This window comes from Ursus maritimus, unplaced genomic scaffold, assembly GCF_017311325.1.
Source record: "Ursus maritimus isolate PB19 unplaced genomic scaffold, ASM1731132v1 scaffold_26, whole genome shotgun sequence".
In the NCBI taxonomy this organism is placed as follows: Eukaryota; Metazoa; Chordata; class Mammalia; order Carnivora; family Ursidae; genus Ursus; species Ursus maritimus.
The window spans coordinates 6,665,145-6,680,647 of NW_024425119.1; the positions used below are offsets into that span (position 1 = coordinate 6,665,145).

Genomic DNA, 15,503 nt, shown 5'->3' on the forward strand with positions numbered 1-15,503 from the left:
TCACAGACTCACTCCTCATCTTCCCTGACACAGCTGAGACCCACGTGGGTCTTCCAAACTCTAAGGGGAGAACATAGGGAAATAAACACAACAACTACAGGGGAGCTAAAGAATCAGGCTCACACAAAGCCCACGCTGGGTGAGCTCTGTTCTATTCCATAAACCCTCAGGGAGAGCCAGCCCGCGGCCTGAACCACCATTCTGCGACCACCTTACCTGGGTTACCTCTTCCAAGGTCTTGGCTTGTCTCAACGCGGAAGGCACCACCTCACAGCCCAACCCCAGAAGTTCCAACTTCAAATGCCTGTGCTCAAGCCTGGGAAGATAGAACCTCCCTAGCCTCTTCTCTCTGGGAAGACAGAACCCCCTTCTGTAGCCATCCCGGGGCTGAGGGAATCACCTTTGCTTCTTCCGGTGACTGACACCCACAGCAGCCTCACCATCAGGGAAGATCCTCCCTGTTTAGACAGGACTGTGGCTTCATCTTTACTAGCCCCTTGCTATCCCCATGGCATACCTGAATAACACACCCACAGCATTTGCTCGACGGAACTACATGCATAAGTCATAGGCAGGAGTTCCATCAGGAAAATTACCATGAACAAGATGGAGGCGAAGTTCACCAAGTAACCCGGGAAACGATCTTTCCAGGTCAGCTTATCTTCATCATCCTGGGGAAACAGGAGAATACAAACAATCAGATGGCAAAAACAACAGACGTATCGATTTCCTCTCAAACTGGCACAAATTTGCGTATCCTTAATCATTCGTTACTCTAAATAGGTGTTCTCTGATGCCCTACGCTTCATATCCACAACAGCCCACCTAATTTTGTGATTTCTGCATAGCCTGGAAAAAGTATGGTAAAAAGAGGACAAGAATTGATTCCAGCCTCATACTGAGCTGAAGTTTCAGTGGTCAGCCGTGTGATCATTTCTGACCCTCTATTTCTTCATCTGTAAAAAGGGCACATTCATGACACCCATCCTGCCTACTGCACAGCATGGTTTTATTTGCTTTGTTTCATTTTAATGAGAAACGTGAACATAATGACGCAATGGACAAACGACAGATAGAACCCAACCACAGAGCAGCATGTCAAGATAAGTCATTCTTTTTTTTTTCATAAAATTTTTTATTAAAGATTTTATTTATTTATTTGACAGAGAGAGAGACAGCCAGCGAGAGAGGGAACACAGGCAGGGGGAGTGGGAGAGGAAGAAGCAGGCTCCCAGTGGAGGAGCCTGATGTAGGGCTCGATCCCATAACGCCGGGATCACGCCCTAAGCCGAAAGCAGACGCTTAACGACTGAGCCACCCAGGCGCCCCAAGATAAGTCATTATTTAAATGAAACATCAACCATTCACCTTAGATCCTAGCGAGCGTACCAATTACCTACAATTGCTGTTCTGCAAAGAACCTGTATGTGTTATCATTTGTTTCCTCCAGAACGACTGTATTCTCCCCTGGTCACAAAAGTAAACATTTTGAGGCAGAGGTTAGGCTGATGCCTTGCAGTCAGTCTGTCTGCAAACCCTATCTTTTCTGCTCAGACTGGGTCCAGTTCACACAAGCCACTGTCCTGGGACAGCCATGCCACCAACCACAGTCCTCCTTGGGCGAACTCCAGGGGCTCGCCCTGGCAGGGCAATGCCAACAAGCCACGATGGCAGAAATCCTTGCTCATGAGCTGCCATTTAACTTGAGCCCAGGCACTTGATTTCTCTGAGCTGGTATTCCATAAAGTTAGAATTGGTGCAGTGTCCTGTCTACTACAAAGGTTGTGGTGAAGACCCACTGAAGCCATGCTGGCAGGAGTCCTCATGCATCTCTGTAACAAGTCTGAGTCAAACTCAGAAAGTCAACAGTCCAGGCCCTCCTGCTCTGGTTTCTCTTCCCTCCTCCCACTTCTTTCCCAACACACCTGATTTGGCTCTAGCAACAGTGCCATCTAGCCTTTGAGAGCTTGTACTGTAGGCTAAGAGCCCTCCTGGCCCGAAAGACTTCTTTCTAAAAGCCAGCCGTGCATGGTGGGGAGAGAGAAGAAAGTGGATATGATCACCATCCTAGGGGGCCCACAGTCTAATGAGGCGGAAGGCACACCCACACCAAAACGCTTCAGGAACCACTTGCCCTTCGAGAGAGAGGGTTATCTGGAGAGTGAGCCTGTGGGCAACTTGAGAAAGGAAGGCTGGGTCTTTCTCTCTGCACGCTGGACCTGAGCACAGGGCTGAGCTGGATCAGTAATGGGGGTGCGAGTGAGTGTTAGGGCAGAAGCCATTCAGTGGTTAGCACTGTCATTCCCAGATGACATAAGCAAATGATACTCAGCTTGCATAGACAGCGTGACAGAATCCAGGCTCTAGACTCCGAGACCAGCAGACTTTCCATCACATAGTGAGAACAGGTAACTATAGGTCGCAGCCATTCTGAATAGGTGGGAGCATATAAACTCATTTCTGTTAGGACTGGAATAAGGCTCATTCATATTTTAAGTGAAGTCAACGTTAAGAGGGAATAGCATTCTTTTACTTATCTCCTCCAGTGTTAATTCTTAGTTTCTCACACTGGTGACATTTTCCTCCAAGACTTTGATGAGGAAAACTGAGGGTGAGTGGTGGATGATAACACTCAATAGGAACTCTGGATGGAAACATGGCAGAGCATGGCAGGCTCTTCCTGAGGCCCCCTTGGTGCAGGGGAGGTTTCGATGATTCTCTCTTTTCCTGCTCTCTGACCTAGAGATTCTCTCTTTTCCTGCTCTCTGACCTAGAGATGAGAGGTTCTGCCTTTAGTTCCAGCAAACCAGGGGTGCTCTGAAATACCAGTGGTGATCCAGGAAAAGCCCAGTTAGAGGTTCCACTGGTTACCAGTTCCTCCCCAGTGGGGCTTCTGAGTAAGGAACAGGGCAAGAAGGCGTGGAAAAACCTATGCTCAGCCCATGACGTGAGGGAAGGGGTGAGAAAAGCCAGTCAGTGAGGGTGATATGAGGCTCGGAAGGGCCCCCAGGGCAGAAGTGGACAGTCCTGGAAGAAATGGTGGAAAGGGAAGCACAAGTCAAGGAGCAGGAAATATGGCCAAGGTGAAATGGGCTCAAAGAAAGAAGTACAATTATACAGAGTGACTAATAAACCCATGGGCAAAGTCAGGCCTCTGAGATAGTCTGGGCTAAGGCTTTCTGTCTAGTGGTTGTCCATGCTCTTCAGGTCAAAGGTCAAGAGGGATAAGGTATCTGTGGACCAGCCTCCACCCTGTAGTGACAACTCTGTCCTAGAGAAGGAGTTCTGGTTCAGTTCCACTCCAGAGACACAGTCTGAGCACCCATGAGGGCCATGCTCTGGATGCCTGAGGACCCTGAGGGGAGAAGGCTCAGTCCTGCCCAGAAGGAGCTCAGAGACCCGCCAAGGAATCAACGAGAAGGATTTTCAGAGCTAATCTGGTAAGGAACATGGTGTTACTACTTTGCATAAAACTGAGATGACTAAAAAGCAACTGAATTGGATATCCTCTCAAAGCAGCTCTCTGAGAGAAAAAGACTCATTTTGATGTAGATGTTCTGGTGTTGTTGAAAAATCACCTTCCCTCTCATGTTTACCCTGATGAGTTTTGTTGTTGTTGTTGTTGTTTTTCTGGAAGTCACAGCTTCCAACATACACACAGCTCTCATACATTCAGACGCTATACAAATACAAGGGCTGAGAGAAACACAAAGACTGCAGACTGCTTCCAAGCCCCCAAAGCTACTAGTAAAGATGACAGTGAGTAAAGCAGGCTTTATGTATAATAACCAGCTCTGATGGTGGAAACTAACGAAAACTCTACACTCACTGGCACATTAAAGAGGTGAAGATGCATGGCAAATGCCATTAATTTAAATACACTATGCAGGGAAGTCCCATTGCCAGCGCATGGGGTGGAGACAGAGAAGTAGGCTTGCACGTTGAATATCCCTGAGTTTAACTCTTGCCTCTACTACCTCCTAGTCAAGTGACCTCAGAAAATTCCTAGAATCTCAGGTTCATCTCCTTTATAGTAGATAAATACAAATATATACATAGTATACATAAAAATAGATATACAAAATATAAATATAGCAGATAAATATAAATATTTTTAAAAAAGAGCACACGCACAAGTGGCAGGGGCAGGAGCGGGCAGAGGGAGAAGGAAAGGAAGAATCTCAAGCAGACTCTGCACTGAACGTGGAGCCTGATGTGGGGCTTGAACCCATGACCCTGAGATCATGACCTGAGCGGAAACCAAGAGTCAGATTCTCAATGGACAGAGCCACCCAGGTGCCCCCTCCATCTCCCTTTAACACTGGCCGTGACAACACTTGTCCCACCTAAGTGACAGAGGCATTGTGTGGATCACGAGTGAACGGCTGTGAGAGCTTTGTAAGCTGTAAGGCGTCGTACAAAAGTAAGATCTCATCAGCTTCATGATTGTATCAAAAGCAGGTGATTAGGAAGCACTTAGCAAACGCCCCCATTGTTAAGATACAAGCCTAGCTGTCGTCTGTGTTTGTTTCTTTGTCTCTGCTGTCTTGGGTCTTCGTCCCTGGACTACGGCTCCCACTTCCAAGTCTCCAAATAGCAAACAGCACAGCAAAATTCACGTAATGCTACCAAAGTGCCCTTTTGGCAGACTGAGCAGTTGGTAATGGGAGCAGTGAACGTACAGCAGGTGAGAATACTATTTAAACAAACCCCGTGGAGAGCAGTTTTGAAAAGCGGCCAATCATCCCTGAGTTATTTTATTTTTTTCAATTTTTAATCAAGGTACAATTTACCTACAGCAAAATTCACCTTATTAGCACACTGTTCTGGGAGTTGTGATGAACATACACTGGCATGTAGTCACAGCCACAATCAAGGACAAGGAACAACTCCAATTCACTCAATATTCCCCATGTCCCTTTGGAGTCCGTCCCCCCAATCTCCAGCTCCTGCCACGACCTGCCGTTTGTGCCTTGAGTTTTGCCTTTCCCAGAATGCCACGTAAGTAAACTCAGACAGTGTGGAGCCTTTTGCATCTGACTTCCTTCACTTATCACAATGCAGTGGAGATTCATCCATGTGGCCCTCTCGGGGACTTGTTCCTTCTCATTGCCAAGTAACACTTCATTGTAGGGACATGCCACGGTCCCTTTACCAAGAGATGTCTGGGCTGTTTTCCGTTTCTGGTGATTACGAATAAAGCCAAGGTAAGTCTTCGTGTACTGCTTTCAGTGTGAGCACTGGTTTTCATTTCACTTAGTTAAATACCAAGTTGTGGAGCTGCTAAGTCATAGGGTAAGTCTATGTTTGATTTTATAAGCGACTGCCAGACCGTTTTCCAAAATGACTGTGCCATTCTGCATTTGCACCAGTAACGTATGAGCATTTCTTCCTCTACTTTATTTCTTCTCTTTAAATAAACTTTTTATTTTAGAAGGGCTTTAGAGTCACAGAAAAGCTTCAAAGATGGTACAGAGAGTCTAGGTATATATACTCAGTTTCCCCTATTACCCTATTAATATGGGTATATTTTTCACAACCAATGAGCCCATATTGTACATTATTATTACCTAGTTTATACTTTATTTGGATTTACATCCTTTTTCTGTTCCAGAGTCCCACACAAGAGCCCACATTATTAATCATATCTCCTTCGGCTTCTCTAGATTATGACAGTTTCTCAGACTTCCTTGCTGTTGATGACCTTGTTTTGAGTACTGGTCAAGTATTTTACAGAATATTCCTTAATATAGGCTTAGCTGAAGTTTTCCTCATAATTAGACTGAAATTATGGGCTTTGGGGAGGGAACTCAAGGGCACAGGCTCAGTGGAATGTCCCAAGCTCAAAATGTCCCAGAAGAATCATCTTGCTCCATAAACCTTCTTCTTCTTTTACATCCCCTGACTCAGCGAACTGAACCATAACCCTTTGAGCAGAGAAAGCCTGAGACTAAGGCATTTGCTTGGGCTATTTCCTCCCCAACACTCAGTTCGAGCTGCCCCAAGTCCTACAGAATCCAGCTCCGTAAACATTCTCTTCGTCTGCTCCTCCTTTCCTTTCTACTCCTGATGCCACAGTTCAGGCCCTGAGCGTCAGTCTCATTACCTTCTGCTCCACCTGCTGATGTCCTTGTCTCTCCTGCTCAGGGGCCGCCAGCTCCAGGAGGCCAGAGGCCAAACCCTACTTGTGCATGCACCTGGTGTTTAAGCACAGCAGCAGGTACGTCGTGTAAGCTGAGTAAATGTTTTGCAATCAATGTGTCTCCCATCAGGTTCATGGACACACCTAACCAGCCTCACCTGGGTCCCTCTCTGTGCAAGGAGGCAAGGAGGGCACGGCCTCGACACTTAGAATTCAGTGAGGCCAATGCTAGGTGGGAGAAAGATTGATGGTTCCTCCCTCAGTCCTGCCTTTAGGGACACTTTGCTTTGAATTCCTGAGACAAGGGATCCAGCCATCATAATAGATGGAGGTCTTCTCTCGACATAGTGGTGACTGAATCCAAACCCCTACTCTGGTCAGGGGCAATACCATTGAGAACTGAGGATGCAGAGGGTTGGCAGTGCTTGGATGGGGTTTCAGAGGGAAATCATCCGGGGGAACTATGTATTTCCAAGGACTTCGGTAAATGAGGACTGGTTAAATGTCATGACTTATGGGAGCTGGCCCAGGCAGGGGGCCCATGCAAGAGTAGGACTGGGAGATTGACTGAAAAGGGGGGTTAGGTGGAACTCTAAAGAAGAGTCTTAACCCGGGTTCAACTGTGTCTGAATAATGTCAAAGAGCAGTAGTTTATTCCAGTGTCATTGTCAAGAATGCAAGCTCTCCAAGTTGACCAAGTGCCACTCCTGAGGTCCCTGTGCTCGATGCCTCTGATATACCATGATTTGACACAGCTGGTTGCGGGAGACATTAATACATGGGAGACATGGAGGATGGTGGGTTGAGAAGGGGTGAACCATGAGGCAGAGAGGGGTGATGAGAAGAAGTGCAAGATACTTTTCCATTGGAGTATCCCTGGGGCACTGTCAGAGGTGAGGACCCAAGAAAACCCAGGGACTCCCAGGCTCTAGGACAGGAGGGGTGACAACCTGGTCCTGTGTGGCTGTAGGTCTCAGGGTTAAGGAGCTTTACTCACTTTCATCAGCTGACCCATTGGTGCATCATTGTGAGGGGGACATCTCAGCCCAGGTTTAGGTGGACAGTAATAGTTGAGGCAGCCCACGTCCTAAATTCCACCACTCACAGGACAGTGTATGTTAGAGGCAGAAATGGGATTCGGTCTCCTTTTCACTACATAAATGAAAGCCAGAAACTGATAGGAGTTCTGTTGTGAATTTCTGGAGCCCTCTAGATACACACTGAAAAAATAATGAGAAAAAAGATAGTGAGGCCCAGGGCTGGGGGCCTGCAATCTGTAAAATGGGGCCATAAAGTTGCATTTGAGAGGAAAAAAAATTCTTTGCTCATTTATCTTCTTTCTCATCCCCCTTTGCTTCTTCCTTGCTAGAGCTGGGCCTCCCACCAGCCTGGCTAGGAAAGCCAGTGGTGCTCCCAAGAATTGTGCAAGGCAGGTGAGTCTGGAGGCAGCCGCCTGGGTCTGATTCCCAGCTTGCACACTTACGATGTGATTGCAGGCATGTGACCAGCTTCTTTACCCCTCAATTCCCTCATCCCGAAACCTGGGACTGAAAATACGGGCAGCTATGCAAGACTGCTTCTGTGAAGATGAAATGAGGCAACACCTGGGAATCTGCCTGGGTTTGTGCCTGGCACCCAGCTCGAACCCAGTACTTATTACCTGATAGCATTACCACCATTACTATGGCTTCGTCTCCCAGGGACCTTGGCTCTGGCTGGAACACATTAGGCGAAATTTCCTTGTCAAAGTAACAAAGAAACCCCAGTTCACTTTGGGCAATGCTTCCCACAGCACAGACTCAGGGGCCACTCTTTCTGTTCCAAAGCTACACAAGCCTCCCGTGTGGTCTCGTTCTGCCATTCTGGTGCCACTCTGGCCTCACACATGGCTGCTCAGTGCTCCCTCTGTTGGGCAAGCCCTCAAGAACTCTCAAAAACATCTACTTTAGGAACAGAGATCCCACCAACCTTACCATCTTCTCTCTCTTTAGTTCTCTCTTCTAAAATAGTTCCTTGTCCAGGAAGCCTTCATGGCCTGTCCAGAAGAGTGAGGCCAGCTTTAGAGTGCATGTCCCTCCTTTCACTGAGCCTGAGGGTCTTAGTGCCCACAGCCCAAGCTGGTCTTAGTGCCCACAGCCCAAGCACACACAGCCTCTTGGGCTGAGCCCACAGCTCATGACCCTCAGCCCCGTGGACTTGCCCATGACTAAGGCCAGAGCCATCTACGGATTCTAGAGATAGGGAAAGACTTTCAGGGACAGGGCCTCCATCGAGGAGGAAAGTCTTGGCAAAGGAGCATGAGGCAGTCACGTGGCACAGCACCTAAGTCTACAAGCATGCCTGAAGCCCAGGGCTGAATGCAGTATAATTTGTGGCTAAAATGGAAAACATTCTTTAATCCTCCCACTGCTCGGTTTTCCCAGCAGACATAGAAAAACAGACTCTGGCTCCCTGTCTCCCGTTCCGAGGTCCAGCCTGCTTACTCTGACCCCTCGGGCTCCCCAGACAGCTTACTGCTTCACTTTCTCTGTTTCCTGAGCGGCTGCCTTGGCCTTCCTGGGTTCCAGTACTGGGCTGAGCTCCTCTCCCTCCCTGACCCCAGTCCCCACTGTTCCACTGGGTGCCCTGCCTGGTTTCAGACTGGAGACACCCCTCCCCACTCAGTCTCTCAAGGGGACACCCTTCTCTCCTGTCCCTCTGCAGGCCTCCCTGCCTGTAAAAGGAGTTAGTCCAGGCTCAAGCCATCAGCGCCCTCCACTAGTACTACACATGAATCCTTAATACATACGCTCACTAGAACATCACCAAAGCCTTAAGCTGAATGACCGTGGACTGAGAATCCATGTGCCCTGTGCCAGACTCCAAGGCTGACGTGATCTGGGCTCTGGCTCCTTCATGTCTTACCATTCAATCCCTTGCTTCCTTTGCTCCGGTCCATTGGCTTCCTTCCCGTCCACTGAACACACAAACTGGTTTCCACCCCAGGACCTTTGTCAGACTCCTCTCCCACCTCTTCACCCAGCTGGGCCCTCTGCACACCCTTCCGTTCTCAGTTCTGGCACCGCCCCCCGCCATGAGATCTGTCCCAACGCCCAGTCCCTCCACTGGCCCTTACCATTCTCAATCACAACTCTTTTCACTGTCAAAGTTCTCTTGTTTATTTATTTCCTCTCTGTCTCTTTAAGGAAAACATAAGCTCCGTGGGGGCAGGCAGGCTCTGTGTCTAATTCCGCACTGGATCTCCAGCACTGAGGTCAGCCTGGCCCATGGAGCTCATGGGCAAGTATGACTCAGAGGGTGCATTCTCAGTCTGTAAACAACAGCCTCCCACATTTTGGTAGCACCCAGTGCTCATAAGGTTGGGCCTGAGTATTTCGTCTCTGAGTGCGTCAAATCTAGTTCCACACAAGAGGGGCCCACAGAACAATGTTGTGCCACTGCCTCACGTTACACACCAGTGCCGAGACCTAAGGGGAAAATGCAAAAGGTTCATGGTGACCTTTCAAGATTTTAAGAAAAATAGTCAAGGGCAAGTCCCACAGGCATGTGCCAATGAGGACAGCTTTTCTCATGGAAAGTACTATAGGAAATAGTGTTAGTGGGCAACTGATACCTGGCTGTGTTCTGATCGTCCTCCTGCCTCCAGACAAGGAAGCCCTAAACCATCCTGTGCTAATCAGGAAGATCTCTGTGACACAGACCCTGCAGCCACACTTAGCTCCTCCTGGTGTGTCTTGTCCCTTTAGGTCACATATTTATTATCTCTTAGTCCAACCTAGAAGCTTCTAGCTTCAGTTTGAACCCTTTCCTTATGTTCTAGCTCACAGAATACAGAACTGATCTGCAGAACATTCATTTACAAACGGGAAGTTCCTCATGAAATCCCCCCTTACTCTTGCTTTCTTCAGGCTCCGTAGTTGTCATTCTTACTTTTTTTTCTGCCAAACACACACGGCTCTGCATTCCTGTCTGTATCTATTACCATGATGATGCTGTCGGAGGGTATCCACACCTCACTGTGCTGGGGCGGACAGGGGCTGGGAAGCAGGTCCTGAGCCCTGGAGACTGGACAGGAGAGAGTTGGGGGCTCAGTCCCCCACAGATGCTCAGGCGAAAGAGAAGACGGGCGCCACTGTACAGGGGTGAGGCTGGAATGGGACACCCAGGAATGTCACTGGCTCCTACCTTAGCCAATTATCACAATCACTCAGGGAACCAATTCCTGGCCATGCTCCAGATCTACTCTCAGAATCTTGGGGGTGAAACAATCTGTTTTTGAAAATGCTTCATGGGTGATGCCATAGATCAGCCCATTTTGGGAAATACTGTTCTTCAAGACTCACCCCTCCCTTGCCCCTCTGTGAACAGAGTCTCGGAGAGGAGCTCACAGTGTGGAGGGAAGCTTGGAGACAATTCCCTCATGAGGAGAGTGTCCACGCAGAATTTGTCATGTCAGCTGCGCTGCTGGCCCAGCCAAGTTGCCAACTGGCTCCCATCCCCACCCTCCCCGCCGTCCCACAAGCTGACTACAGGGACAGGGCAGGCACCGATCACACTCGAGTGCAGGGATACATTTCAGACCTACCACCACATTGTGTTGGCAGCGCATGGAGTAAGAAGGGCAAGAGAGAGGTAAGAGTACCTGCTGGGCCTCAGCCATGCTTGGAAGGCCAGCAGCGGAGACCTGGTCTGATTTTCGTGCCACATGTCTGACATGTTAGAGAAGACCTAGACAGCAGCTGATTACCTGACTTCATTTGTAAAGTTTACTTTGCATTTTATGAATTTGTTGGGCTTTAAAATTCCCCACTATGTGCAGAGCAGGGTCACAGGCACCATATTAGCGGACGTTCACTGCCCCCCATTCAAAAGCAGAGGTGGACAGCCTTCTCCGTGTGGAAAAAAAACGACATTCAGAAAAGTGTTGGTAACTTTTATTTAAAGGGTGCGCTCTGGGGCGCCTGGGTAGCGCAGTCGTTAAAGCGTCTGCCTTCGGCTCAGGGCGTGATCCCGGCGTGCCGGGATCGAGTCCCACATCGGGCTCCTCTGCTGGGAGCCTGCTTCTTCCTCTCTCACTCCCCTGCTGTGTTCCCTCTCTCGCTGGCTGTCTCTCTGTCACATAAATAAATAAAATCTTTAAAAAAAATAAAAAATAAAAAATAAAGGGTGCGCTCTTTGAAAGATTGCCCGTGCAAATGAATAAATAATGAACTTGACTCTTCCCAGTAAGGGCCCTTTGTTCGTTGTTTTAGTAATAATGTCAATTTGCTCTGGCCTCAGCCCAGGGACAGAGCTGTTCCTCTTACACCAGTTAGACGGTTACGGATACATGTATACTAGTGCTAGTCTGTAACTAGGACTGCATGAGAAACAATTGCTCAGGAACTTGCAACAACAGTGAACTGGCAAAAAGACACTGTAATTAACTCTCATCATGGTATTTGGTGACAGTGAACTTGAGCCTGCCATGTTGTTGGTTTGGTTTCAGATATTGTTAACTAGTAGACAACAGTGGTTAGTTGCTATTCCTCCTCAATAAAAACAGGGCTCAAAACAAATGGAAAGGAGCCCCAGCAAGGAAACCGGGGTAAGACATGCAGAAGCAGTCCTTTGATCTTCCCAAACTTGGGGGCCCCGGGCAAGGGAGATGTCCTTCATTACACTTCAGGAGAACAGTGCTCTCTAACACCGGGGACCTCCTGCAGACACGCCCAAAGCCACTAGAACACATACTCTTCAGAAACCCATTCTGAAATTTAAAAGTGAAATAATCCATACGGGGATGTCTCCTTCTGTATGGACTGTAGGTGAGGGGAGATCCTGCCCCATCTACGCAGGTTTCTCCTTTGGGTTCAGTGCTCTCCTTGTCCAGCTAGGCTGAGGATATCCCAGACAGAGCCACAGGACCATAACAGGAGTCAGTGTCCTTGGCATGCCTCACCAGGCTCTGGCAGAGAGAGGGGAGTGGAGCAAAAGAGTGGAAGAAAAATCTATAAAGGGGACAGAATGGAGGAGGAAGGTGAAGGATGGTTGCTCTGTGGTTGGAGGCACAGGTCGTCTCTGCCCAGGTTTCTCTGCTGTCACTGCCACACAGGGCCCAGGATGAGGCTCTGCCCAGAAAGGGCTACTGAGCGGACTGTGTGTGCAGGTCCCAGCATGGGAGGGCAAGCTGGGCTTTCATGAATTCAAGCAGACCCACAGCAGCTGCTGCAGATGACTACCACCAGGCTACCTGGTGAAGAAGGGAAGACCCTGAGGCCAGATGCTATCAGTAGAACCCACTGCACTGCTATACTACCCAGCCCTCATCTCATCCATATACAGACCTTGTCATCAGCCCCTCTGACTCCCGAGTCAGTATTGAGTCCGGAGGATTTATTTTTGACATGCAAGAAAGGTTACAATACATTAATAGGATGCTGGGGTCAGGCCCCTCGGATACGGTAGCCCTACCTGACAGACTACTGAGAAGAGGTGCTGATAAGTCCTTTTACAGTGATTTTGTGAGCATCTCTTGTGCACAGGGACTGGGCTGTGCTCTGAGACTCTCAATGTCACAACAGAGATAGATGCGTAAACAGTTGCAGCGCAGTAGAGTACTTGCTGGGACATGGCCATGACCAGGAATCCGTGGAAGCATGGTGGAGGAACTCCTAACTTTTCTGTGTTCAGAAAAGACTCAGGGGAATGCATGAATGAGTGCTTATATACACATGTGTGCATGCACACACATGTACACACATATCATCATGCTTTGTGGTCCAGGAGTACCCCAGAATAGTGACTCTGCTTAGCTAAGGTAGTGGTCCAAGACTGACTAGTCTATCCATCCATCCACCCACCCATCGACCCACCACCCATCCATCCACCCACTCATCCATCCATCCACCCATCTATCAATCTGCTTATCCATCCACCTACCCATCTATCCACCCACTCATCCATCCATCCACCAATCTATCAAGCCACTCTTCCATCCATCCATCCATCCATCCATCCATCCATCCATCCATCCATCCACACTTCCACCCACCCATCTATCCACCCAATCACCTATCCATCCACCCATCTAACCACCCACTCACCCATCCATCCATCCACCCACCCACCCATCTACCCACCCATTGATCCACCCACTCATCCATCCATCCATCCATCCATCCATCCATCCATCCATCCATCCATCCATCCATCCTTTACTGTGTGCTTACTATGTTACAGGTACTTTTCGGGATTCTTTATATATCTGATCTCACTTATTCCTCACAATAACTTTATGAGATAGGAATTATTAGACCTATTTCACACCTGAGGAAATTAGGACCCAAGAAGATAGTTACTTGACGAGGGTTACACTAATACATTAGTAAGTCACTGAGCTGGAGTTTTTTTTTTTTTTTTAAAGATTTTATTTATTTATGTGACAGAGAGACAGCCAGCGAGAGAGGGAACACAGCAGGGGAGTAGGAGAGGAAGAAGCAGGCTCCCAGAGGAGGAGCCTGATGTGGGACTCGATCCCAGAACGCCGGGATCACGCCCTGAGCTGAAGGCAGACGCTTAACGACTGCGCTACCCAGGCGCCCCTGAGCTGGAGTTTTAATCCAAATCTGGATAATTCCAAATCTGCGTTCTTTTTATCTTTCCTGCATTCCTTATACTGTGTTCTTCAAAACACTGGATTGTCCAAGTACTCACAGATGATCCACGTGCACAACCTCTCCCTCTCTTAGGAAATGTAATAGGCCAATGCATCCCACAGACTGAGAAAACCGGAGGTATTTCCACGTAATCCAGCATTCACAGACCCAGCTGGCCATGGGAACTTCTTTGGCGGCCAACTACCTGTCCCATGGCAGTTTGACAAAAGTTGCTTTACCCCCTTACCTGACCTAGGATCACAACTCAGGACTTCTGCACCCCAGCAAGGTATTTTTTTCTCCAGCCAGCAAATAATGATTTGACCTTATGCCAATCAACAATCCACCCCCTTGCATCCTGAAGATGTTCTTCTCCCACCAGCCCTTCACCTCTGTTCCTTCCCCTGGGCTGCTGGGACTCTCCATGAAACACAGAGGGTGAAGGGACTGTTAGACATCCCAGAAGTGAGGGGTTTGATCTGCACATTGGGGCTGCACATACACTGGAGCCTTCTCATTCTGTCTCCTGATGTTGAGCCTTAAACTGTTACTGGCCCTGGGCAAGAACCCATCTTCCTGGTTACTCTAGCCTCAGACCACCCACTGCAGACACTACTACTGGCTTTCAGGACAGTGGCCGTGTTTTCAATGTTCAGCCTCTCCATCCCCAGCTTCCGCATTAAGGAGAAGATCTATCTGTACTTACTTCTCAAGTTTCTTTTTCCATCCTGCTCATAGTTCTCTCCCTGAAAAAGAGACAGACTGGCAGGACCAAGCCAGACATGCACACTCCGTGCCCAGAAGAGATTTTACTCACTGCCTCAGAAAGTGAGGCAGGGCCCTGCCTCTCCCCACCTGCAGCCAAGAACCAGAAGCCAAGGGTGACCCAGTGCGGTGTCCACCTGGGGGAACCCCCTCCACTCTGCAGCCTGCCTCACATCCCTGCCCCCCCCCCACCCCCTACCCAGTGAGTCAACACACGTCACCTCCTTGCTCTCCAGGCCCTGACTCACTGCATTGTTGGGCAATGACTGCCCGGAAAATCTGCAGCCTCAGCTGCTCCAAGCAGTCTCCCTGCTCTGTACCATAGGGCACAGCCACCTCCCGTGTCACAGGCTAAGGGTTTGGGCTTGTTTTGTTGTTGTTGTTTTTCCAATGAGCTTAAGTCATCCCAAATGCTTAACCCCCAGGAGTGGCTGGAGTTGGCTCCCAGGTCATGCACAGGGCATCCTTCTACTTAGGGAACAAAATGCACAGCTTAAAATGACAGGTTGGCCTCTCCTGACCTCACCACCACTCACCCCTCCACCTCTAGGCCCTGGCAAAGAGCAGCCAGGGCTCTCTAGGATCCTGCATGAGCCAGATCAGAATTTATGGATGATGCATTATATTTTGATTATTTCTGATTCAAAAACAGTGAAGATTGAGGCAGAGGAGGGGAGGGAAATCTACCCCTTGAAAATGGCAGGTAACCTGGAAGAAAGGTACCACAGCAACAAATGCCTGATAGAAACAAGGAGTCTCCTTCCTCCCTCTTGCTTTCTCTCCCTTCTTCCCAACCAATTCACCATGTTGTCAAGAAATACTGCTGGGAGAGAAGGAGGGGAGACGAAAGGGAAGGAAAGAGAGCCTCACATTCTCCTGTTTGGAGCATCCCTGTTGACTTCTTTTTTCCCTCCTTCTTGAGTGTGTGTGGGGGGGAAGCATCAAGCAGCTCCCCCTGG

The 15,503-nt window shown here is 48.8% G+C and overlaps 1 protein-coding gene across 1 annotated transcript in view; it reads right to left on the bottom strand.

The window, feature by feature from the left end:
* The window catches only part of ANO2 (anoctamin 2), a 318,709-nt gene that overhangs the window by 78,423 nt on the left and 224,783 nt on the right, over window positions 1-15,503 (bottom strand). Inside the window, exon 18 of the mRNA XM_040642600.1 lies at window positions 597-671. Within this exon, the coding sequence (XP_040498534.1) occupies window positions 597-671 (75 nt within the window). The remainder of the gene's footprint in view (window positions 1-596; window positions 672-15,503) is intronic.